This window comes from Triturus cristatus, chromosome 6 (genome assembly GCF_964204655.1).
Source record: "Triturus cristatus chromosome 6, aTriCri1.1, whole genome shotgun sequence".
NCBI lineage: Eukaryota > Metazoa > Chordata > Amphibia > Caudata > Salamandridae > Triturus > Triturus cristatus.
In genome coordinates this window covers 710,088,622-710,112,210 of record NC_140589.1, presented here as the reverse complement: position 1 = coordinate 710,112,210, position 23,589 = coordinate 710,088,622, and the positions used below count along the sequence as shown (strand labels likewise).

Genomic DNA, 23,589 nt, shown 5'->3' with positions numbered 1-23,589 from the left:
TCAGGACAACTGAGAAAATAAAGAAAAGATAAATCCTCACACCAAAGGATTGAACTTGATTTTGTCAATTGTTTCAACTACACTGGACATTTTGACTTTGCCTATGCTCGGGAACAAACCACGTTTTTTACATGTTTATCGTCAATTAATTTTTTAATTGAAGATCTGGGGACTCTTTGTGGTTGCTTGCTTCCCCTTGTTCCCTTGAGCACTCTTCACATGACCATTGATTTAAGATATACTCTATTTTGATTTTGCGCAATTTACAACCTAGCCACAACTTGTGAATCCAGTGATCCACATACCCAACACACTGCCCACATGACATCACCACCATTCTATTTTTCTTGCTATGGGGGGGGGGGGGGGGGGATTGAGGTTTTTTTTTTGTTTAGTGGTGTATTACCCTCCACGTTGGTAGAGCTTAGTTTGCTAGTCGTCCTCAAGCAGAAAGGTGGACTGAATATTTGTGCTAATGTTACATGTTACACACTGTGCTTTTACACTATACGAAACTGTGTCAACACCGTCACACCTCAATCAGGAAAAAGGTAATGGGTGTCGTGCAAAGAAAGACAGTCACCTCCTTTAGATCATGAAAGATATGTATTCTCTCACCGAATGCATCAAATACGGACTATTGTGGTAATAAAGAATATAATCTGAAGATACACGCTATTAAGCTTGACATAGACCATACTCAGGTTTGCAGATAATATGAGCAATATACTGGTTATGATTATGCTGACGGAGCTCCTGAAAGACTCTGTAATCACGAACTAGCCCCATAACAGCAGTATCCGATGATCTCTGGAAAATGTATTATCTTGCATGTTTTGTATTACTGTGCAAAAATTTCAATAAATATAGATTTGGAAAAAAAATGGGGCGACCACAGATTTTCGATTAAAGTGATGAGTGTAAGCCAAGCAAGTATCGTTTTGGATAATTCGAATGGTGGAATGTTGGGCGCGCCATTGAAAACAATGGGGTGCTCCAGGCTTCTAATGGCTAATAGAAGCCTGGAGCATCAACATTCCAAGTTTTGTTCACAGCAATCGCTGAGAACAAATGCCTAGGAGCCCGAGGGGATTTCAACCCCCTTAGGCTCCTTGAGGCCTTTGTTTTATAAATTAGAACATTCTGCCCTCTAGGGGCGGAATGTTCTAATAGCCTTAGAGCCCTCTGCAGCTGGCTCTACTGGCCATTAAAGGCCTTTGGCTGGGTCCTTTAATGCTGGTGCAGGCCTTTAATGGCCGGTAGAGTCCGCCACAGCGGGCTTTAAAGCTATAATAATATTTGTATCCAGTTTTCAAATATTAAGTTGAACTGTAAAGGGGCTTTATTTTCTACTTGGGGCTATGGTGTTTAAAAAAACATGTACCACTGGAGTTGACATATATCTGTTAACTCATTGAATCTTAAATAATGTCAGTATGAGAGACTATTAAGATCTGTTCGAGTAAACCATTTTCTTAGGGTAATGCAAGTTCAAGAACAAGGTAATACCATGACCATATATGTTTTTCATTCTTGTCCTTCATTCTTGTGTCACTTGCAGGCTGCATTGAAAGCCCTCTCCCAGATGCTGCAGATTGTTGCAGCTCTTCATGATATTGTATCCTACATTCTCAGCTTCGCCCAACTTGGAAACCCCCCTGGCGGCCTTGGTTGTCAAAAGGCGCACTCTCTGATGGCGGATTGGGGTGGACTGGAAGGAATAGGTGAGATACAGACACCCATTGTTTTGTCAGACAATTGATTCCTACCCTTTTGCAGTTCTTTGATGGAGCCTGTGAATGACACTCTTGGAATTGGCCTTACAGCAGTGTACAGGTGGAAAATCTTTCAAACAAAGCATATTTTGGCAAAGTAGTGGATACGTCTACCCCCAGGGGTTACTTTTTTACCCTTCTGTGAGAGCTTCATTTTTATTCCTACTGCCTGCGCTAGAAGCTGTGTGGACATATAAGGTTATTATCCACAATATTTTGATCTCAGGTGTGTTGCCAGGCCAACGAGAAAGGAAGTGTTTTAATTGCAAGGAAAAAAGAGAAGTAGACCAGGTGTGAAGGAAATTATCACAAACACACTTAACTTTAATAGCAATGTACTTCATGCAAACCAGGTATCAAAAAATTCACAATATTTATACAAAAATTAAAACGTTTTATAGCACACAGAATCAGGTTGGCATGGTGCTATTGCAAGCTATGCCTAGTCAGAAGGAAGAAAGGTGAGTTTGTTTGAATTTGCAAAGAGCAATGCCCAAAGCGTACAAACAAACAATGACACTTTAACATATGCTCTTGAATAGATTGTCTTTACACAAAACTCTTAAGAGAGTATTGGAAAATAGTTGGAAAATGGATACGTCTTCTGCTTTCAAAATATTTTCTGTCTGTGGTAGTTTACAATATGCCCATGCTATGCTGCAACATGCAGTGGTGGTTGGTGACATTTGAGTGTGGTAGGAAGTAAAAGCTGCGTATGACTTCGAGCGATGCGAGCGAGCTGTATGGACAAACGTGAGTTTCGGAGGGTGCATTCTAAAGCTAATTTTATTAAAGAATTTAGTGAGAAAGCACAAAGGTTTATGAACAATTGTGAACATGTAGTCTTGAAATATTTAAACACATTAACATCTGCTCCATACCTTACTTACTGCACTAATATGTTCAACAGTTACAGTAGTCTGCAAATTGTGCAGTGCAACAACTTCAGGCCCTTTAAAGTGTGTGCTTGTCCAGTGTCTTGTTCTGCATGCATCATTGACTTTGGAAGAAACCGCCCCAACCAGGCTTGGAGAAGCACCCACAGCGGGTGGCTACAATGAGAAATATAGAAATATGTGCAGACAACTGGGATGAAAAAGTGGGGATTCTAAAAGGGGCATGGCTCAAACATGTAAACTAAACTTCTGTGATTCCCATAATGTGCCACCCTACCAGTATTCTGGTTTATCTCTGATCTTTCTGGTACTGTATCCAGATATATAACACCAGTGCTTAATTTGAGCCGGTGCTTTCCATCATCTGCATACCTTAAACATCATTGCTGTCCTCTTCAGCGCCTTCTTTTCACTCTCTCCTGAATGCACTTCCCTTCACTGCCCCAAACATACCATGCACTCACTCACATGTAAGTACTTTATTTTCTGTTACTTTCGCCTTGTCGCCTGACAACTGTGTACCACACACACATCCACATTGAATTTCAATTGCAACAGGAATAAGTGACCATTGCTCTGTAGAGAGGCCAACCCACTGACATGCACTGTGAGAAACTCGCACTGCCTTCAGCCTCAGAGGCAGGTCTCTCAAAAGCGGCCTGTCATAAACACCTGTCGCAGCTCAGTTCAAAGCATGCGCTATACAAGATTTCGTTGACCTGCATAGCAAATGTTGAGTTGCCTGACTCATAGTACCGTTTTCATTCTTCCCTTTTTTATTTCCTGCAGCCAGTGAACTCCGCGAGCTGCAGAGATTGATTGACAGCCTCCCAAGCCCACAGGATCCAAGAGCGGTGGCGCAGTTGTTAACTGTTCGAAGAGACGTTCTGTTCATGCAGTTCGATGCGGCTGTGAGGCATTTAATCCGGTGAGAGCGGCAGTGGCGGAGGACTAGTGGAGCACTTAGGCGGATCAGTCGCTGAGCCTTCTGTTGGCTGAGGGCTTATCCTCTGACACTTTAACTGTCAGAGACCAGGGAACCGTGTGAGGATGGTTTCCTGGCTGCTGTAGCGCAGAAGATGTCTGTGCACTTATTTTTGGCTTTTGAGCACCTACCTGAACTTAAAGCATCTCCGAGTCAGTGTATGCTCTGTTGACAGGAGAGCTCGAAATCACAGGATGGTAAATGCTTCTGTGTGTTCGATCTCTTCTGTTATAAACACGTGCATTCATTCTGCGATATTCTAGTTGAATGTATGCACTGAAGAAGCCAAAAAGAAGCACACAGACCACGCCTGGGATGCTGCAGCAGAGAAAACTCTATGATGATATGGCAAATGTGACCATGATATGGTCCCAGAGGCCATATTATGTGAAGTGCCCCAAAGGCGAGATGAGTACGTGCGCTCTCTTTCTGTTGCCTCGGGCACTTTGGTATTATAGAAGGGGCCGCAGAAGCTAGCGCTGCCCATTCTGTGACACAGATCGTGCGGCACACAGATAGCGCCAGCTTGAATCTCAGGTAATTCACTGTAAATGCTTAAAGGGCAGCGGTGAGAGAAGAATAAGAGATAATGAAGCTGTAGGACTTGGCAGAGCCTATGAGCTCTTGTATGTTTTACACGCGCCATGATCTCACCTTGTTGGGCATGCTCCTCACCTCAGAGCTAGGGCAACTGTTCTGATATGTGCCGTGATGCTCAAACATGGAATATTAGGACAGCTACAGGATGTGTTTGTTGTTCTTATGGATCTTAATGTTATTACTATATCCTTTTAGAGAGGCCTTTCTTTCTGTTGGGAACCTTTCGGCCTACTCTGCTACTACAGAAAATATGTTCCATGGGCTGCCGCCGCTGAGTAACTCTGTAGTCAAGAGCGCCTTTGCTTCACAGCTGCCCCTGCCTCAGCCGCTGGATCCACGGAAGCGCAGGGTGAGTGGATTTACCTTATTAATAAACTAATACTGATGTCTATGGTATATCAATGCACAGTATGTCAGAAATGTAAGATTAGAGCACTTCCTGTACATGCTGTTCTGTTTACAGTTTTCCTTCTAAGATGCATCTTTTAGGACGCCCAACAGCATGCATTAGTTGTAAAGGTCAAACGTTGATTGACAGCTACGCATTTAGAGGTTGTGTTATGTTGACATAAAGGCCCTGCAAGGCAGAGCCACTACAATAGACACCTTTTCCTGCCCAGGGACGGCATCGGGGAAAGAAGTGGAGGAGGATTTCCGGTTAGAGGAGGCGTAGCTAGAGCTCATAGCGCCCGGGGCTATCCCCCAGATTGCCGCCCATGGCAGGTAGCGGCAGAGGGGGGGTGAGGGGGGGGGGTCTGGGGAAAAATGACGGCGAGCAGCAGGGGTGGATTGACAGGGTTTAAGTTACGACGCCACTTTCTACTCCACTGCACAAGAAACGGTGTGAAACTGCGGCGTAAGCATAGAGCAAACCTCGAAAGTCAAGTCTCAGTTGATGAAGGCCCACCAGCACTAAAATGGTAGCTAAACGCATAAGTAAATGTATCCCTTCCTCCTCTTTACACCACTCCATACTTGACTGCTGCTACAAGACCACAGCAGTAAAACCACCCGCTAGACATCAAGAACACCAAAACGACTCCCACATAGGTCACACTCTACACCCACTCTGTACACCACCAGAGCAGAAAAAATACTTTTACACTCTAAACAATGCTATTATGATTGGGGGATGAAGGCTGGACGCCTTCTGGCCTTGCAGGCTCACCAACAGGAAGTATCTGGGCAGAAACTAATACTAGAGGTGCGGCATGAAGCAACACTTCGGTAGCTTCTAAGACCTTACAATTCACAACTCACAGATCGGAGCACTCGGTGATTAACAGAGCTACTGGCGATGAACGGAACAGGCTGACTTCATTCCCCCCCCCAAAAACCCAGAGCATTAACCACTAGGTCACCCCCCAAAAAACAATGCAAGCTCAGCTGCTGCTACATCAGTGACCTGAGCGAGTGACCCGAGCCCTCCCATTTTGGGGGCCGTGAGGCAAGCCACAGTGGCCAGCTGGACCATATAAGAAGAACGAAGAGGATTCATTTGTTTAACAACCCTTGGTCGATAGTATCTGGAACCCAACTGCAGCACAATGGTGGGTAGTTAGTTGTTTTTGAAACAATTAATACATTTTAAAAAACACAAGAAAAAATCATAACTTTAACTTGCACGTTCGTGTTCCATTAAGGACAAAGTTTAAATGATCATTGGCACTCGTGTGTACGCTCGGAAGGGTGGCAGAGCATACATACAGCCTTTTTAAAACATGTTTTTACAAAAGCTCTTTGATAGAGTACATGCTTTTTAAAAATATTTGTTACTTGCATTTTCTCTCATCATGTAAAGGTTTTAATTAACTGAATATATGATTACTAAATTAACTCCAGTAAAAAAATAACTCGGAGCAGTTTACCAAGCCAATTAATAGGCTTACCCAAAAAGAATTAGCCCCGCAGCTGAATAGGCAACTCATAATACAGCACAATCCCAATTACATATATTACCAAATTCTGACAGGGAAAAGTACAAGCCTGACTGCGCGCTGATGAGAAAACCCCGAGGAAAGGGCCCTTATTAAGCAACTTTGAGTCAGTTCCCCCAAACCAATCTTAGGCAAAGATTCAAAGAGGCTGTGCTAAACAATGGGAGAGAATCAGTAACGGCTATATCAAAAGTATGCATTCACGAAGCATGTAGCAGGACATAGAAATGGCACATAGTACACCGCAGGGAGCAGTAGAGTCTGCCAACTACTTTCAACAGCTATGAAGCAAAACCAAAGAATACGTCATTGAACAAAGAGAACTGCAGTCACGTTTTCTTTCCTACCAGATCGTACCCCCAAAAACACAGTCTCGCATACAGTCAGCTAGCTGTCCATAAGGGCGTTATTTCAGATGGCGATTTAATCACCCGTTGTTCTAGAACGAAAACGCAGTCTGTCCAGGGCTGCCCCAGTGTGACAAAGAGCTGCATCCTCAGGGGAGTTTGGACAGGGCGTCCGCTGAAAGTATTCGGAGGCGTCTGCAATATTATTTTGATGGTAACGTGGGCGGTACTATAATCTGCACGGCTTCCCGCTGCCAATAAGAATAGGTCAGAGTTTTGCAGGCGGACATGAGACCCACACGATTTATAGAAATTAAAGACTCTAACCGAGTACCCTGTGAAACGGAGAATACAAATAAAAATGGACTGATTATGCATTATATAATAACCCTGGACTGTTTATGCATTCTAGAATAACCCTGTGAAACGGAGAATACAAATAAAAATAGACTGATTATGCATTTTATAATAACACCACCTACTATGTTCGTGCTGGCGGCCGCTCAGGAGAGGCGAGCGTGTGACGCGTCACTGCTGCCGTGCTGCGCTACGTTTCAGCCCGAGGGCTGGCCAAACATTTCGCCCAGGGCCGTCATTGGTAGCGGTTTCGCGTGCGTCAAGATTGACCGCCCTGGGACAGGAACCACAAACTGGGTAGTCGCTGCTTAAAAAACAGGTGCGTGCGCTTGCTGTTCAGACGGGGCCGCGTGGCCCGTGGCGGCTGCCTTTATCATTTATTTGGGGACAGGACACTACTGTGGACTGAGTGTCCAAACAAATGATAAGGCCGCCACCACGGGCCACCAATGCCGCGCGGCTGCCGCCTCAAAGATAGTGCCGCCTGGGGCGGACCGCCCCCACCGCCCCCCCTAGCTACGCGCCTGCAGCATAGGACAGCATAGGTGGAGACACCCTCCCCTGAAGCAGAATAAACAATACCAGCGAGGGTTTGAATAACAAAGAATAGATTAGTAAGACATCAGTGTCTGCTTGGTTATTTACCTGGGAATACAGGATATGAAAATAGCTACACCCCAAATCCGTGGCCCAACATCAACATACATGGTACTGCATGACTCTGTTACTAACTAGCACTGTTCATTGCACTAAGTCCTTGTTCAAATCATAACTAAATGCTGAAGAAGCTCTACACTGGAGCAATTATGATTGCCTTATCAAAACAAGGTTTGCCATTGCCAGAAGATCTTGTTTGATTTAAGGTTACGTGTTCTTTGTTGTACTGGCTGTAGGTTGGGGTACGATATGGTTGGATGCAGAAACATCAAACATATAGGCACACAGACAGGGCCCTGATAGGAACACACATGTAAATCTTGATTGTTTCCATGGATGGGTAGATGGATGACTGGGGCATTGTCTAGAACAATGACTAGATGGTTGGATGGCTGTGAGTGCACACAGAAAATAAATTGATGTGGCTGGGTAGTTGGATGGGTGCAAGTGTAGATGGATTCAGTGGTGTGCCACAGGCAAGCCCGCTTGTGCCTGTCCATGACTGGAATACACAGACCCTCTTGGTCGATTTCTTCCACAAACTAAGGAATTGTATTATTTGAAAGAAGAACTAATAGAGGACAGAAAAGGTGAATGTAAGTTACCTATGAACTTTTGAGGTTGTCCACGTGTGATTCAACTACCAGAACTCAGTATACAAAAGCCGTCTAAGGAGGAAGAGGAAACAATAAACGATTTTACCGATGCAGTTGAATTATTCATTGTCCGATCTGTGCCTAAAACATAATTGAGATTCGAGATCTTATCCTGCATCACAAGTTGAATATTGTGTTTGTCACAAAAACATGGCTAACTGACTCATCAGTAGCCATTCCAGAGGGTACAAGATACACCAGCTGGGTAGAACAGGAAACAAGGTGGAGTTGTCACCATAGTTTCTGAACAATAGATGTCCTTATCTAGTATATATGTTGGACCCAGTAATCTCGTAGAACCATTAGTTGTAAATCTGTTCATCTCCTCGACTTAGTGGACATTCTTGTCTACCGTCAGCCAGGCCAAGATATTTATTTTATCCCTGAGTTTAGTCAGCTTATCCACATATCCATGGTGATTATAATATCAAAATTGCTTTCGATCACTCAAACTAAGCTAAAAATGTTCTAGAGCAGAGGTCTTCAAACGTTTTGATGTCAAGACACCCCTGTCAACATGTTTTAGGCGTAAGGACCACACCTGACAAAAATTTCTAGAACCATGTACTCCTCATCCTCAACAACCATAAAAGACCACAATTTGCACTGCAAATCATTTATGTGGTGGGGAAACAATATTAAACAGTGTTTAGCAAAGCAAACGTTAGTGGGTGACTGTGGTTTGGTATCAGAGACTTACTTCACAGTTCAAACAAAAAGTCTCAAAAAAGAATTACCCAAAAATTCACAATGGTATTCTTTCACAAATAAAACATTTTGGCAAAACTTCTTTGGATGATAACACCATTCTGAACTAATGTGATGGGTGTGCTTGATTTTCTCCAGAGAGACAGTCAATCTGTAGTTGCACCTCATAAATACCAGTTTAACACCCAAATATAGCAAGAAGCAACAAAACGGTGACCAGTCCAGCTTTGCAAAGGGCCCTCTACTGCGCAGCAACATGTGTTGCTGCTTTTTAGTTACTAGTGAACCGGTTGAGGTATAAACACATTTTTTTTGTTAAAATAAGCAGCTTATGGGGCAGATGATTGACTATGTGGCAAATCTATAATTATGTGAAAATCGCTTTGGTTGCACAATCGCATAATCCCAGTGGCCCTGGGCATAATGGCTGTAATGCATGGGCTGCAACCTGAGTGCACGCCATCCGAGGAGAGCCATACTATATTTTATGGGATGCTGATGGCCTGGCTTTTTGCAGCTGCACGGAACTGGAGGTTGCCGAACATCATTCATCATAAACAAAATATACCATTTACAAACATTAATGATAAACTGTAACGTCTAAGTATAATGCTTTCCTTAATTCCAGGGGAGGAAATGGTCCCTTAATCTTCTTTTACACTGTTTTTCTAAAAAGGTTTTATTTTAAACATTATGACAACAGACGCTTCTATTTTAGCAAAAACTGACTCTGTTTATATTAGTTTGCTGCTGTTGTTGACTTCAGTCATGTTTGGGGGGCACCTGAAGGGTGCCCCCATTTGAGAGTATGAGCGCTTGGGTGGCTCAAAGGTGTGGCTAAAATCAAAATATTCTGTAAAGTTTGTAGGCCCGTCACCGTCAGGTAGCTACATATAAATTAAGGGTCAACTTAAATTAAAAATAAATAAGAAAGTGCTACTCAGTGGGCACTTCAATATAATACATTAATAAACCTCTAGTGGTTAATCCACCTTAAACAGTCTGTGTGTAACTAGAGAGCCGCAGAATTAAATCTTGGTTCGTGCAGTGGAGAATAGTGATTTGTGTATTTTTAGTGTTACTAGGTCACAGCCTGTGACAGAAAGCACAGTGAATATGCAAGTCATTATTATACGTGTATTACACACAGTATTTGATAAACTGCTACAAAATGTGCAAACCGTTTTACAATAAAATGGTGCTTCCAAAATCTCTTTAACACCTCCTCAGGGATAGTAAGCACTATGAAAATACAAATACAATTAAAAGCACACACTTCAGAGCTCAGTTGTCTATTCAGAAACTTCTTCTCTAGTAAGGTCTTTCAGTACATTGATACTTTCTGTGAAAATTAATTTAAATATGAAACTAAAGTACCCCAACATATTAAGTTATTGTCAGCTCCGATAAAATGCATCAGGGCTACTGATCAGCTGGTTTCAAAGTCATCTACAGGAAAGTCAGAACAGACATTTGCAATGTGCCCGCCAGGTAAGTGACCGTTTACAGCAGCAATCTGTAATGTATATTACCAGGTGTTTGGGCACTTCCCTGGGTATAAAACACTCCTATTCTTCCAACATATTTCACCACAATTTATTTTCCTGCCCGCCCTACCCCGGGATAGTAAGTGTTATGTAAATATAATTACAATTAGTAGCATGCACTTTGCAGATCATCACAAAGCTTCCAGTGATTTCATCAATGAAAGCCAGTACCGGCTCCCAAGCATTCTTTACAGCTGCAAATTGCCCTTTACATATTCAGAAAAACTCCTAGCGCATATTTCCATTCCTTTCAGGCGAGTAGGAATCCTGGAAGGAAACCTTGTTTAGCTGTCTGATCAGCTTCGGTTTGGGCCAAAGAGGGGTGCAGCACAGACCACAAACCAGCTTGTTAGTGTGAAAAAGGCCGCTTTATTTTAGACAGGTGCACCTTACAAACAATTTCCCTGGCCTGTACCGTACAAAACTAAACCTCACTAAATATTTTCCTCCTACCTTACCCCCACCCCCTCCCCTAAAGTTTTCCCTTTGCAACCATTAATAAACCCCCAAATCTGCCCTCCTTGCTGCCCCGTTAAACTTGTAACTTCTTAACATTTCCTAACCTAGCTATCTATGTAACCTTCCTATGCTACTTCCCATTCCTGCGTGCTCCCGGAGGGACCTTTTCCAACCAATAAACTGTAACTGTAAACAGATCTACCAACTATTACCCAGGAAAAACGCCACTCAGAAAATTCTGACCCCAGACTTTTCTGACCCCCCAACAAGGGGCCCTGTTGTTCCGGATACCTATGTATGTCTAAGGCCCTGTCCAAAACCTCCTTAATCTGTATTATATACAACTCCAGTCCATAACGGGACAAGTGCACCCCATCTTCCCTGAAAAAATGGACTGCTGCATACCGCAGTCCCGGATGTTCTACTCTCCCAATACCTTCCCTGTCACAAAAAATGAGCATGTCCCGGTTGACCTTTCTCCTTGCCTTATCTATCGCGGCCGGTCGTTCCGCCCCCCTCCAATGCCTCCTGGGAATGAACTCCAACCAGATAACATAACAACCTGACCACTGCTGTTTAATCTCCAAGAGATTCCTCTTCATTTGCTTCACCAGGGCCAAACCCTTACACTGAACTAGGTCATTCTCCCCCAAATGAATAATCAAAACGTCTGGACAAATCCCACCTTTGATCAACCTGTTTAACGTTGGAAACAACTCATGCCATCTCATACCCCCTTTACTGTTCCAATGACACCAAAACCACTGAGAGTCCAAACCCAAATTCAAACCGTTCCCTTTCGTACACTCATAACATTCTGCCCATTTGACAAAAGAGTGTCCTATGATGAAGATGGACAATTTTGCCGCAGCAGGCCCCGCCACAGCACCTGAAAAGACACATAGATGAGGAAGGAAATGAACATCATGCGTCCCCCTCCCCAATGCTCCGCAGCCAAATGTATGTTTTGAAGCAATCCGACTTCCAACGCCCCAACCGCATAAGTACTTCCCTCACCCACCTATCTCTTAGCTGCATCTGTGGTCGCTCCTATGCAGAATGAATGGGTCCCAAACTGTCCAGGATCTTCCCCCAAGCATTGGAGGGCTCGCCTCATGACCCAAAGCAGCTGAGACGCCGACACCTTGCCACCTTCTTTCCACTGGAAAACCTCCCTGTCACCCCGCACCAACCCCCTGGCCAGAATCCCCCCCCCCAAGCCACTGGACACACTGTCTTGTCCACCACAGGTCCCATGACCACCCACTTCCCCACTCCCCGCTGGTCCGTCTTCGAACGCTGGAGCTGTACCACCATGGCCACCGCGTCGACCCGCAAGTCAACTTCCCCTCACCATACCCACCGTGCCCCCCTCACACCCAGCAGCTCTGAAACCTGAAACGCCCCGAAGTACATCCACGACATTAACGTGGATAACAAAACCGCTTCTTCTGCATTGCAGCATATCTGCGTCATAAGCCGTATCAAGCCGGCCAGTATACCGACCGACAGGGGCCTTCTCTGCGGAGGTCTGCCACCCCTCTTTCGCGCCCAACCTTCCAGTAATCGAGTGCGCAATTCCCCAGCTGAAGGCGCGTAACCCCACCACAATTTTCCCATGAAAGCTATTGCTGACAACTTGCCTGCTATCGTCACTCTAGACAAACCTTTATCCATCATGGACAAAATGAACTGCATTACCTGTTCCTTCCTTACCCAATGCTGCCCACGGCGCCTAGCAGCACTGTCAAGGAATTCCCGCCAAGCCTGCTCATATGCCTTCCAACTGGATGAGGCCAATGACCCTCTTACCAACTGAACAACCCTTTGTCTCCTACATACCACATCCATGCCGGAACCGGCGTCCTGCCCTCGTCCGCCTCCGTGGCTAGCCCATGGAACCTCTGCCACTGTGATCAAGACAAAGCGTCCACAATGTAATTGTCCACACCCGGCACATGTCTGGCTTGAAACAAAATATCATGCTCCAAACATCGAACCACAAAAACTCTCAACAACTTGTGAACTTGGGCATCCCTGGCTGCTTGTCTGTTCACAACCTGAACTACCGCCATATTGTCCACCTTAAAAATCACCTTCTTGTGCGCCAACTCCCGAGCCCATACTGTCACAGCCACCACCAGTGGAAAGAGCTCTAGAAAAGCAATACTCCTCCCCCCCCATTCTTCCAGTGTGGTGGCCATTCTTCTGCGCACCACCTCCGTTGCCAGTAGAGTCCAAATCCTCCTGCCCCTGCCGCGTCTGAGGATATCGTGACATCCCATTCCCATTCTTCAGGGGTTGCCATGGGAATGCCGTTGAACTGTTCCAAAAAGGTTCGTCACATGCGCAAGTCCTCTTTAGTGCCTGCGGACAGGCGCGTATGATGGTGCGGTAGTGTCAAACCTGCCAGGGACAACCCCAACCTTCTGCAAAAAGTGCGCCCTGTTCGCACCACCCTGCACTCAAAATTTAAGTGCCCTAGCAAGACCTGCACCTCCCTGAGCTTCACCTTCTTTTTGGCCAGCAAAGTGTCAATCAACAGCAGCATATGCAATTTTTTTGTCCATCGGCAAAAGGGCTTCCATTGCCACTGAATCCAGTTCAATACCAAGAAATGACAACACTGTACTGGGACCCTGTGTCTTCTCTGGTGCCAGGGGCACACCAAGATAGCCCATGAGCTCTTTAAAACTTGCCAGCTGCTGCTGGCAGTCCACAGAACCGGGCAGTCCCACCAGGAAAAAGTCATCCAGGTAGTGTCTCACCGTCTCTTTACCAGTGTGCCATGAAAAGACCCACTGAAGGAATGTACTGAATCGCTCAAACAAGGCACAAGATATGGAACAGCCCATTGGCATTGCTTTGTCCACGAAGATGGACCCCTCGAACTGGATACCCAACAACTGATAATCCTACGGGTGTACTGGGAGCAATCTAAATGACGACTTTATGTCGCATTTTGCCATGAGGGCGCCTGTCCCTACTGTCGCGACCAAATGTCGTGCTACGTCTACCGATGAGTATGATACTGAAGACAGCTCGGCTGCTATGAAATCATTAACTGACTCCCCCTCTGGCCATGACAGGTGTTGAATCAACCTGTATTGCCCTGGGTCTTTCTTTGGTACCACGCCAATTGGGTAAAATGATCAGGTCCCGGATGGGGCTACTCCTGAATGGACCCGCCATACGCCCTTCCCGGACTTCTTTGAACAATTTGCCCCGCACTACCAGACCGTGTGTCTTTGCAGATTTCAAATTCTCTGCCCACCTAGCGGCCCCCGGACCTTCATAGCCAAGCCTGAAACCTTCCTGAAAACCCAGTTGCAAATGCGCCGGCGTCATCGGTCCGCGAATATGATGCCAAACATTCCTCTAGACAGCCCTGTTTAATGGGAGTATGAGCCTTTGCCCAAAGTCCCTTGTCCTCCCCTTACACCTCTACCCCTACTGCCTGCTGCACTGCCTGGTTGGACTGCTGACCCTGCCCACTACCTTCTGTCCCCCAGCATTGCACCACGGGGTGTTTTCCCGCACACTTCGAGCATTCGTGCCGAAACTTGCAGTATTGTCTGGCGCACGTGCCCTTGTTAAAGTCCCAGCACGCTCCCACTGTGCCCCCGGTGCTGTTTCCCGTATACCCCACCCCCCCTTCTTGTGGAGCGGTTCTGAAAGGGGCGCGGAGCAAGAGGGAAACCGCTAGCCGTGTGTATCGTCTTTCCAAACTTTTCCTGTCTGTGCGGCTTGGCAATGGGCCGTCCTCCATGGACTCCAGCCTGCTCAAGCCCGCTCGCTCCCTGCAAGTGCATAGTAGCTCCCCTAAATCAATGCTCCCTTTCCGCTGCCCTGCATGCTTGCCCTCTGGGTCCCGCGATGTGGTAGATGAAACTTGTGCCTGTTCCCTTGAGGCTGCATCGACCCACCGGGGTTGTGACACTGGGGTCCGTTCGCCCCTGCTCCTGCGCACCGCCTCTTGCATGTCCCTCGTTGGAGTGCAGCCGCCCACATGAGGCAGAGCCGGCCCATCCTCTCGGTGGGGTGGAGCCGCATGCAACTCTCCCGAGTACCTCGCCTGCCGCCCCTGCCAAAAAGAAGTGGAGTCCGACATGCTGGGGTAAGTCCTGACCTCTGACCACAGAATACCTGTGCCAACGTCCATCCGCTACCCGCCCCCCCGCTGAGCCAGAGTACCCCCCCGGCCACCCAACCAACCCCCCGACAGGAACGCCCCAAACCCTCTCCCCTAGAACCCCAACGCCCTCCTCCTCCCCGTCGCTCCACTCCAACGAATCCACCACCCTCTTGCCCGCGCCACCTTTCCCGACCAAGCCGACCTGTGACAAGCTCCCCTTCCCCCCAACCAGTTGAGGTTGATGGAAGATCCGAAGAGGAGTGTTCCTTTTGAGTTGTTGGTTTAGGTCTGCGTTTAGTGGTTTCTGAGTCACTGCTAGCCGATGATGTGTCTGTTTCAAAAGTCTTGTTAGAAGGTCTTCTTTTTGCGTATACTTCCGCCCAATTGTAAACTTCGCCGAGTTTGTAATCTAAAGTGTCTCTGTGAAATTTGCGGACCTTGACCTCATTAATTTCTCTGTGAAGTATACAATTCCATGAACCTCAACTGTAGCATCTTCTATGCCAACCCCTTCATCTGCAGTTCCTTTTTTAGGAACAGGTCATCCGGACAGCGAAGAACCAGGAGGAGCAAAAGGAGGAACCACTCTCGATTCCACAATGGAAAAACGAGTCACCAGGAGCCAGAAATAAATGACACTCTCAACCTAGTGATCAACATTTCCTCATCCACCCTGACTAACCATGAGATCAAAGTTTTACAGAAAGGATCTTCTTTTGTGTCCACATATACGTCAAATATTTTGGAGGCTGAAGTGAGCGTATACAAATTCATGCGCACATTAAGATTGAGACATTTTTTTGATAATATTATGACTGTACCGTTTGAAACAAAAGAGAACACTTTGCGGGGTTTGAAAGTCAAAAGCACTTACACGGCGCCCATCAGTCATAAATTATTAGACACTTTTGAAACCCTAGTAAAAAACGACGTACAGAAGGCATTCAAACACAGCAAAACCAAACACTCTAATCTTACTATGAAGGACAAGAACACACTAAAACAACTGGCGAACAACACACAGATCAAGTGCCTCAATGCTGACAAAGGAGGAGTGTTGGTTATAATGGACACCTCACATTACAATAGGAAGATCAACAAACATGTACAAGATTCAACTATTTACTCTGAGATAGGATTCAATCCCATCAAACATTTTCAACAAACACTAAAAGTCATTCTCGACAAAGCAGTCAGTGACGGCACCATTGGAGACACAGACCGAAGATACTTAATTCAGGAATTTCCTGTATGTCCAACATTACGAATGCTTCCTAAAATTCACAAAAATCTTCTGGATCCACCCATGAGACTGATAGTATCCACAAGAGGATCAATACATGAACCAGTTGGCAAATATTTAGATAAACATTTACAACCTCTGGTACAAACCATGTCAACTTACAATAAGGACACAACCCAATTCCTAAACAAAATCAACACCATCTCCACACAAAGGAATGATCACATGTTTTTTTGCACCATCGACGTAACGGCATTATATACCTCAAAACCCCACAATCTGGGCATTGAAGCAGTTGAATACTTCTTATTAAATACTGACTGGAATCAAGATTTCAAAGTTTTCTTGTTGGAACTTCTACAATTTACATTATACCACAGTTATTTCTTTCATAACAATCGATTCTTTTCTCAACTTACCAGTACATCCATGGGAAATTGCGCAGCTCCCAGTTACGCAAATCTTTTCATGCACAAATTTGAATTAGATCACATTCTCAATGTTACCATCTGGCAAATACATCTAGTAGCATTTTTTCGGTACATTGACGATATCTTTTTAATTTGGCATGGGCCTAAGACAACACTGACCGCTGCCATCGATCAACTAAATTCCGTGAATGATCGATTGAAATTTACCTACAACATTGACAACATCCAGATCAATTATTTGGATGTAATGGTATTTGTTAAAAATCAGATAATTGAGACAACTTTATACAGAAAAAGTACTGACCGAAACAACCTGTTACACTACAGCAGTTTTCACCAGCCAGCTTTGAAAGCTCATTTACCTTTTTTCCAATTGCTGAGGATCAACAGAATCATTTCTAATCCAGAGTTACTTCCCAATAACATATTGGAGATGGAAAAGCGCTTTCACAGCAGGGGTTACCTCATTAACATCACATCTGCAGCTACCAAACGAGTCTCTTTAATCTCCAGATCAAAATTATTAACCTCTAAAGATCATACGAAAGACACATCGAGATTGACATTTGTCACAAAATTTTCTACTGAAAGCATCAGTCTCAAAAAGATTATATTAAAGCATTGGCCCATGCTCCAAGCCGAACCGGACTTCAAGAACACATTTTCAGAGAAACCTCTTTTTGCATACAAGCGAAGTAAAAATCTCATTGAAATCCTTAAACCACCTGCCTCGGTGGAATCCAATCCAGTATATAAAGGCACTTTACCTTGCCGCAACTGCAACAACATCATCAAAGGCAACACTACACGTCATCCGACACAAGGTTACAACATCAAACTTTACACCACAGCCACTTGCGATTCCATGAATTTGGTTTATCTATTAAAATGTCCGTGTGGTTTAGTATACATCGGTAAAACCGAGAGGATAATCAAAACGAGACTAAACGAACACAAAAGGAACATATGTAACAAGAATCCCAAATCGGTAGCGGCTACGCATTTCAATGATCACAATCATAACATCAGCCAACTTCGCTTTCAAGTATGTGAAATCGTGGATATGAAAGAAGGAAGAGACAACAAGAAACACCTTTTACAGAGAGAAACATTTTGGATCAAGAAAATGAACTCATTGGTGCCACACGGCTTAAATGATCGGATTGAATACAGCTGTTTTTTATAACCATGACATGCCTATTGCACGACTTTCAGCATCCTGTGAACCACTCACTTTTAACCAAATTTCACTGTTCGTTTTACTAGTTTCCACTTGATGTCCAACTCGTTCCACTTTTTATCAATTTTTCTCATTTCTTTTTTCTCTCATCGCATTTTCTTTTTCATTTTTTCACACTCTCCCAATAGTCATTTGTCAACCGTCCCACTAACCACATACAATTTGTATCACTAACCCGTATAATTTTCACACCAGTTATTCTTTTATACCAAAGTTCACCACTTCTTATGATTTCAGAAACACTTTGCTTAGGCATTCGTTCAACTTCCAACACATATTGTTTTCAACCATCATTTTCACTCTTTCCTTCAACCATTCACGTTCAGACATTTATTACAGGTTTTATCTTTCTTGACTTCATACACATATTTTTCACATATCACTTCACTTTAACAGGCATTCTATCTTTGTTATGTTACTGTTTTGCATTTCCTTTTAAACTAATACATTACTTTACAACGTTATTCACCTTTCCAAGATGTCCGCCATAGATCTATTTGAACAGTATCGCTATCCAATACCGTTTTCTCTTTCTAAAATTCACTTCTGCATTTATAACTAATGACCGCGTCTCTACTGGTGAACACAACTACCGCGGGAGATATGCGATTGACACTTTCTTCATCCTAAGGTAACAATTAACAGCCACTCCTTATTTTTCGGCACCGCGTTTTATCAAGTTCCGGCACCGCGTATAATCACGATATTTTTTATCACTTTCTTGGATTGTATCCAACACGGAATCACTTTATCACGGTACGGTGCACCGTTATGTACTCGGAACTGTTATCGTGTCTAACCAGGATGACTTTTCAACATGTTCACGGTCTTTTATTTCATTTCACACTCACCTTTGGCAACACAGCAGCACTTTTTTAGGTTACTGTGTATTCCATCACCTAAACTTCAACCTCCTCGTTTACATCATAACGTGACTAAACATCACGCCCCCCTTTTTTCAACTTTTATTTCGAGGGACACGTTTCACTAACGGATTACCTCTTTTCATTGTACTTTGGAATTATTTCACAAGCACACGTTCCTTTTTATTTAAACACCATGGTTTTTATTGGGTTGTTTATTAGTTTATTTTCAGCACATTTAAAAAACAGGTCGCCTGATTGTTGTATTTCTTTATTTTCTTTAGAAAATTACTCCCTGACGAAGGGCAAGTCCATTGCCCGAAATTCATTGGGGTTTTTTCATTCAAAGGATGTATCTATGAACAATGAATAACCCATCTAACGCATTCTAAAGGATTTCAGAAAACTCATGAATACAATGAGGATATGATTTACAAGAATTGCTTGAATAAATTTATTTTGAATTCATTAAAACTTTATTGACTATCTTGGAAAAAGTATCCGTTGAACGTTTGTGTTCTTGGCAGTGCGCACGGAGGGACTTCTCCCGAGAAGGGATATGCTACCTTACTGATTCTATGACGCCTTGGTTTAGAACACGCCACCTCCTTGCACGCCCACCGAAAACAATATTTTTTTTTTATTTTTTTATCGAACTGTGTAAATTGGAGTGCGTGATTCACAACCACTATTACAAACTTAACAAAGTGACCCACACCTGATATCATGGAAGATGTAGATTTGGTCTCAAAAGAGGCCAATCATTGGATTACAGAAGCCATGAACCCAGTAACACCACAGAGAATATGCAAGTCCTTCCGGGGGAGATCCGCTGCTGCATGGTAGACAAAGCATTGAGATCTACGAGACGCAAGGCTCTGAAGAGAATTTTGCACAAGGATTATAACCCTCCAAGCAAAGCAAACTATGCTGAAGATCTGAACAAATATAAAAGGCTGGTCAATGCAACAAGAGCAATTTCTTATGCCTCTGTAATTCTTTCAACAAATAGCACTTCTAGAAAGAGTTCCAACATTGTAGATAAATTGTCTCATCCTAATCAAAGCAACCCCTAAAGGCAGGACTATGCAAATGATTGAAAATTGATTTTCCTAACAAATTAAGACTGCCTTGTGTTATCAATATAAAAACACATACTCTGTCAACACATTCCCATGTAGAAACTGACCAATCCTCATGCAGTTTATAGTGCCATCATTCTTTATTTCTTCTCTTTTGGTGATTCATTACATAGATTTTAAATTGTGGTCTTGGTGCCTTAGATCAATTAAGCTTCTGCTGTGCACATACATAGGTGTAAAAAAAACACAAATAAATTAATGAAGAAACATGTCGGTGAGGGGTTGAAAATTACCAAAGCTGTTCAACCTGGGGAAGCATTTTTGAGCAAGCTAAGGGAGTTAAGGGAGTTGTAGTAAGATTGTGAACCACTGTAAAATGAGCTCCATTCACAAAGTGTTGTGGTGCAGACTCAGCGCACTGCACAGACACCACCAAAACACTTGCCACCACAAAAGCTTACAATGCAGGGGAGCAGACCATGCATATGGACAAGGACAGACCCTGCACATATACAATGCTACACTGTAACTTACACAACATTGGGTTTTTTCTGTGACCATGGCAGCAGCCCCAGATGATACATATCTTATGAAGAAATGTAACACTTTTTTCTGTAATTGGGTCACAGCTACACCTTAACACTCGTATTCATGGTAAATTTAGTTAAGTTGATGTAGAAGTAAGAATAGTAATTATATACTTTGATGATGTAGTAGTAGTTGATGTAGCAGATGGGATATTGGTCGATATTATCAACCTTGATACAGTATCCTACAACCCTGTTAAATACTCACACAACCCTATAAAATAAAATGGCATACAGCCGCATGGGATTCCTTCCAACCCCATAAGTGAATGAAAAACTACTATGAAGTTCAGATGAAATAAAGCATGTTCCTTACGTATTTATACAGAGCAGAAGCCAACTCACTTTGAACGCTTCAAAATCTGAATATTGTGCTACAAAGTCCACTTATTTTACCTCCTATAATCCAATTAATGGAAAAGTTGTTCAGGATGGCTGCCACATTTACTTTCAACTCTACACTGCCATTTCGATTGGTAAAAAGTCTTTGAATATAGGGTTACTGGCACATGAGACAGCATGAGCTGCAGCCGCCGCTGCTGTTGCTTTGCAATGTTTCCCTCAACAACATGAAGCGATGCAGGATGAAAAGCCCTCTAGCCATGCTCTAAGGAGAGCCTGGGCTGGCTCCTGTGTTCAGAGGGTTGTGTACGTTCAAGGCTCACTAGCGGGAAAAATGCCACCGCAAACATGCATTAAAACAGTGCAAACCAACATATGCCTTTAGAAGCAGTAATGTATTCATGTAACCGTTCTATAAAGCTCCCCTGAGCCGATAGTATTATGGAGCTTCACAGGTAATTAGTTTAATTGCATTACCTATAAAAAGACAAAAATATTGTAAATAGCAAGTCAGCAGAAGAATAACCCCCGCACTTTGCACACTCCCCACTTTCCCAACATTGTATTCCTTATCATAAACAAGCCAACGTACACTCTTTGTCTTGTGGTGGTCATTTGTTGGCCGCAGTTTTATTAGGAATACACGTATATATCTTGCATGCCTTTGTGTATCATGCCATAAATCATTATGGGTAAACTGTCATATCTGCGTCATACCTTATTTGCATCACAACACACACTGCATATGCATAAAACATATGTACATTGTCCAATAGCGGGTCAGCCTGACAGTTCGTTTGCATAGGTTATTTGCAGCTTGCATTGTCTCTTGGCCCTCACGGGGTCGTTGCTTTGTTTGGTTGGGTTTTCTTTCTCTTTGCACGGGGGGTGTAGCTTCTGTCCCGGAGTTAGGCCACAACTCGCTACCTTGTCTGACTCTTGTTGTGCCCTGCCATCCGGCGGGGGCTGGGCAGCGAGCGCCGTCTCCGTTTGCTACCCCCTTGTGGTAGGCCAACTCACCCAGCCGTAAGGCATCTCAAAGTGAGTGGTCCTACACACCGCCCTTAGGCCAACTTACACAGCTGTAAGGCATCCCGAGGTGAGTGGTCCTATTCCGGCACAGCGCCCTCCGGTGTGCCTCCGTACCAACCATTGCCCCCGTAGTTCAAAGCCTTGCCTGTACCTCAGCAGTGCAACATAGCTGTTCCTTAGGTGTGGGTGGGTGGGACAAAAATTCTTGCTGCTGCTGCTCCCCCCGCTCCAACAGATAGGAGCCTATTTGGGAGATCAGCGCTTATATCCCCCCCAGTGCTTTCCCGCCTCGTATCCGGCCTTACCCCATTAGGGGGTTTGTATGGCGCTCCGGCCCCCATTGGCCGGGGGGGGGGACGGCGCCTCTGTGGTGGTCGCCGTGGGGGGGGGGAGTTTTCCCGCTTTGGTGACCTGGCTATGCGCTGTGAACCGGTTTGGTTCAGGGGCTCGGCGCGGGTTATGGAGCCGGCCCTCGAGGCCCCCTTCGGGGGCGGCCTCTGCATGTCCGGATCCTGTGTGGAACTTACTCAGAACAGCATGTGTTAGGGTGACATTTTGAATGATCAGTTAGTAGTAGTAGGTTTTGGAAAGGGAGAGAGTATTAACTTGGGAAAAGGTAGAAACGGGGTGTTATAATGTGCTTTCTAAAAATTATTAGAAGGATTTAGTTTGAATGGCATGAAGGGCCTTCCAAACAGCAGCTGCGATCCCAGTGACGGAGCACATCCGGGCACAAGGAGTTTGCTTTTTTCCAGTTTTGTCATGCGCGGCTCCCTGATATGGGGAACATTTCATATGAGTTTGGGGACTGATATGGTGAATGCCTTTGCAGGTGAGGCTGTCGGGTGCGGAAGGTTTCAGTCCCTCTCGGCAGAGTCCTCTTGTCTCCCCGAGGCACTGAAGACACACGCCTGCCCTTCAGAGCGGTGGAAGTGGACAGGTGTCCCCTGACTCTTCTCTTAAATTTATTGTACATGAAAAACGACCCCATTTTAGATGGTCAGTCAGTCCTGCCAGAGACGGGGTGGGGGCGGGGTTCGATGAGGTCCCCGTGGCCCACGCACAGGTTAGCACACACACTGCAACATGCAGGTTGGTGTACTGAAAGTTGATATAATACGTCAGCCTAATGCAAATCATATGCAGAACAATGGTTAGCAATAGCATGAGTATACTGGCTAGAATGAACACACATAATGTATACATAATGAAAAAAATAAAGCAGTTGGTATATATATCGTCCTGCAAACCTTAGTGCTAATAAGCAGTTGCTAGGTAATGTGACATAATCAGAAATGAAACACAGAACCCACACGCCAGGCTGCTACGGCTGAGCATAGCCAAGGCCTACACTGGTCCCAATCTGTAACAGGCCGTGCCTGGGGCATGTGCCAGCGCCCTTGGAAATCCTTCTTCCCGGAATGAAACATACTTTCAGGTCAAGGCCTATTTATGTCTGTTTACACCAGGATGCATTAGAAATGCATTCTCGAGAGCATGACGTTTAAAGAAAGCAGTTGCATGTTAAATGTGTAAACAATTACACTTCCATATAGGCCCTATCAGCATGGACTTAGTGGGCACTCATGAAAGGTAGCCATAGGCGCTGTTAAAATATACCCAAAATATAAACGTTGGTGAGGCATCATACCTGCTAATGATGGAACACACACACCTTATAATAATACCATATCTAGCTTTATGACAAAC

General features: G+C 44.4%; 1 protein-coding gene across 1 annotated transcript in view; it reads left to right on the top strand.

Moving 5' to 3' along the window:
- Positions 1-23,589, top strand: part of LOC146817750 (uncharacterized) — a 746,064-nt gene that overhangs the window by 402,598 nt on the left and 319,877 nt on the right. Inside the window, exons 30-32 of the mRNA XM_085609232.1 lie at positions 1,562-1,724; positions 3,461-3,599; positions 4,452-4,605. Coding sequence (XP_085465358.1) covers positions 1,562-1,724; positions 3,461-3,599; positions 4,452-4,605 — 456 coding nt within the window. The remainder of the gene's footprint in view (positions 1-1,561; positions 1,725-3,460; positions 3,600-4,451; positions 4,606-23,589) is intronic.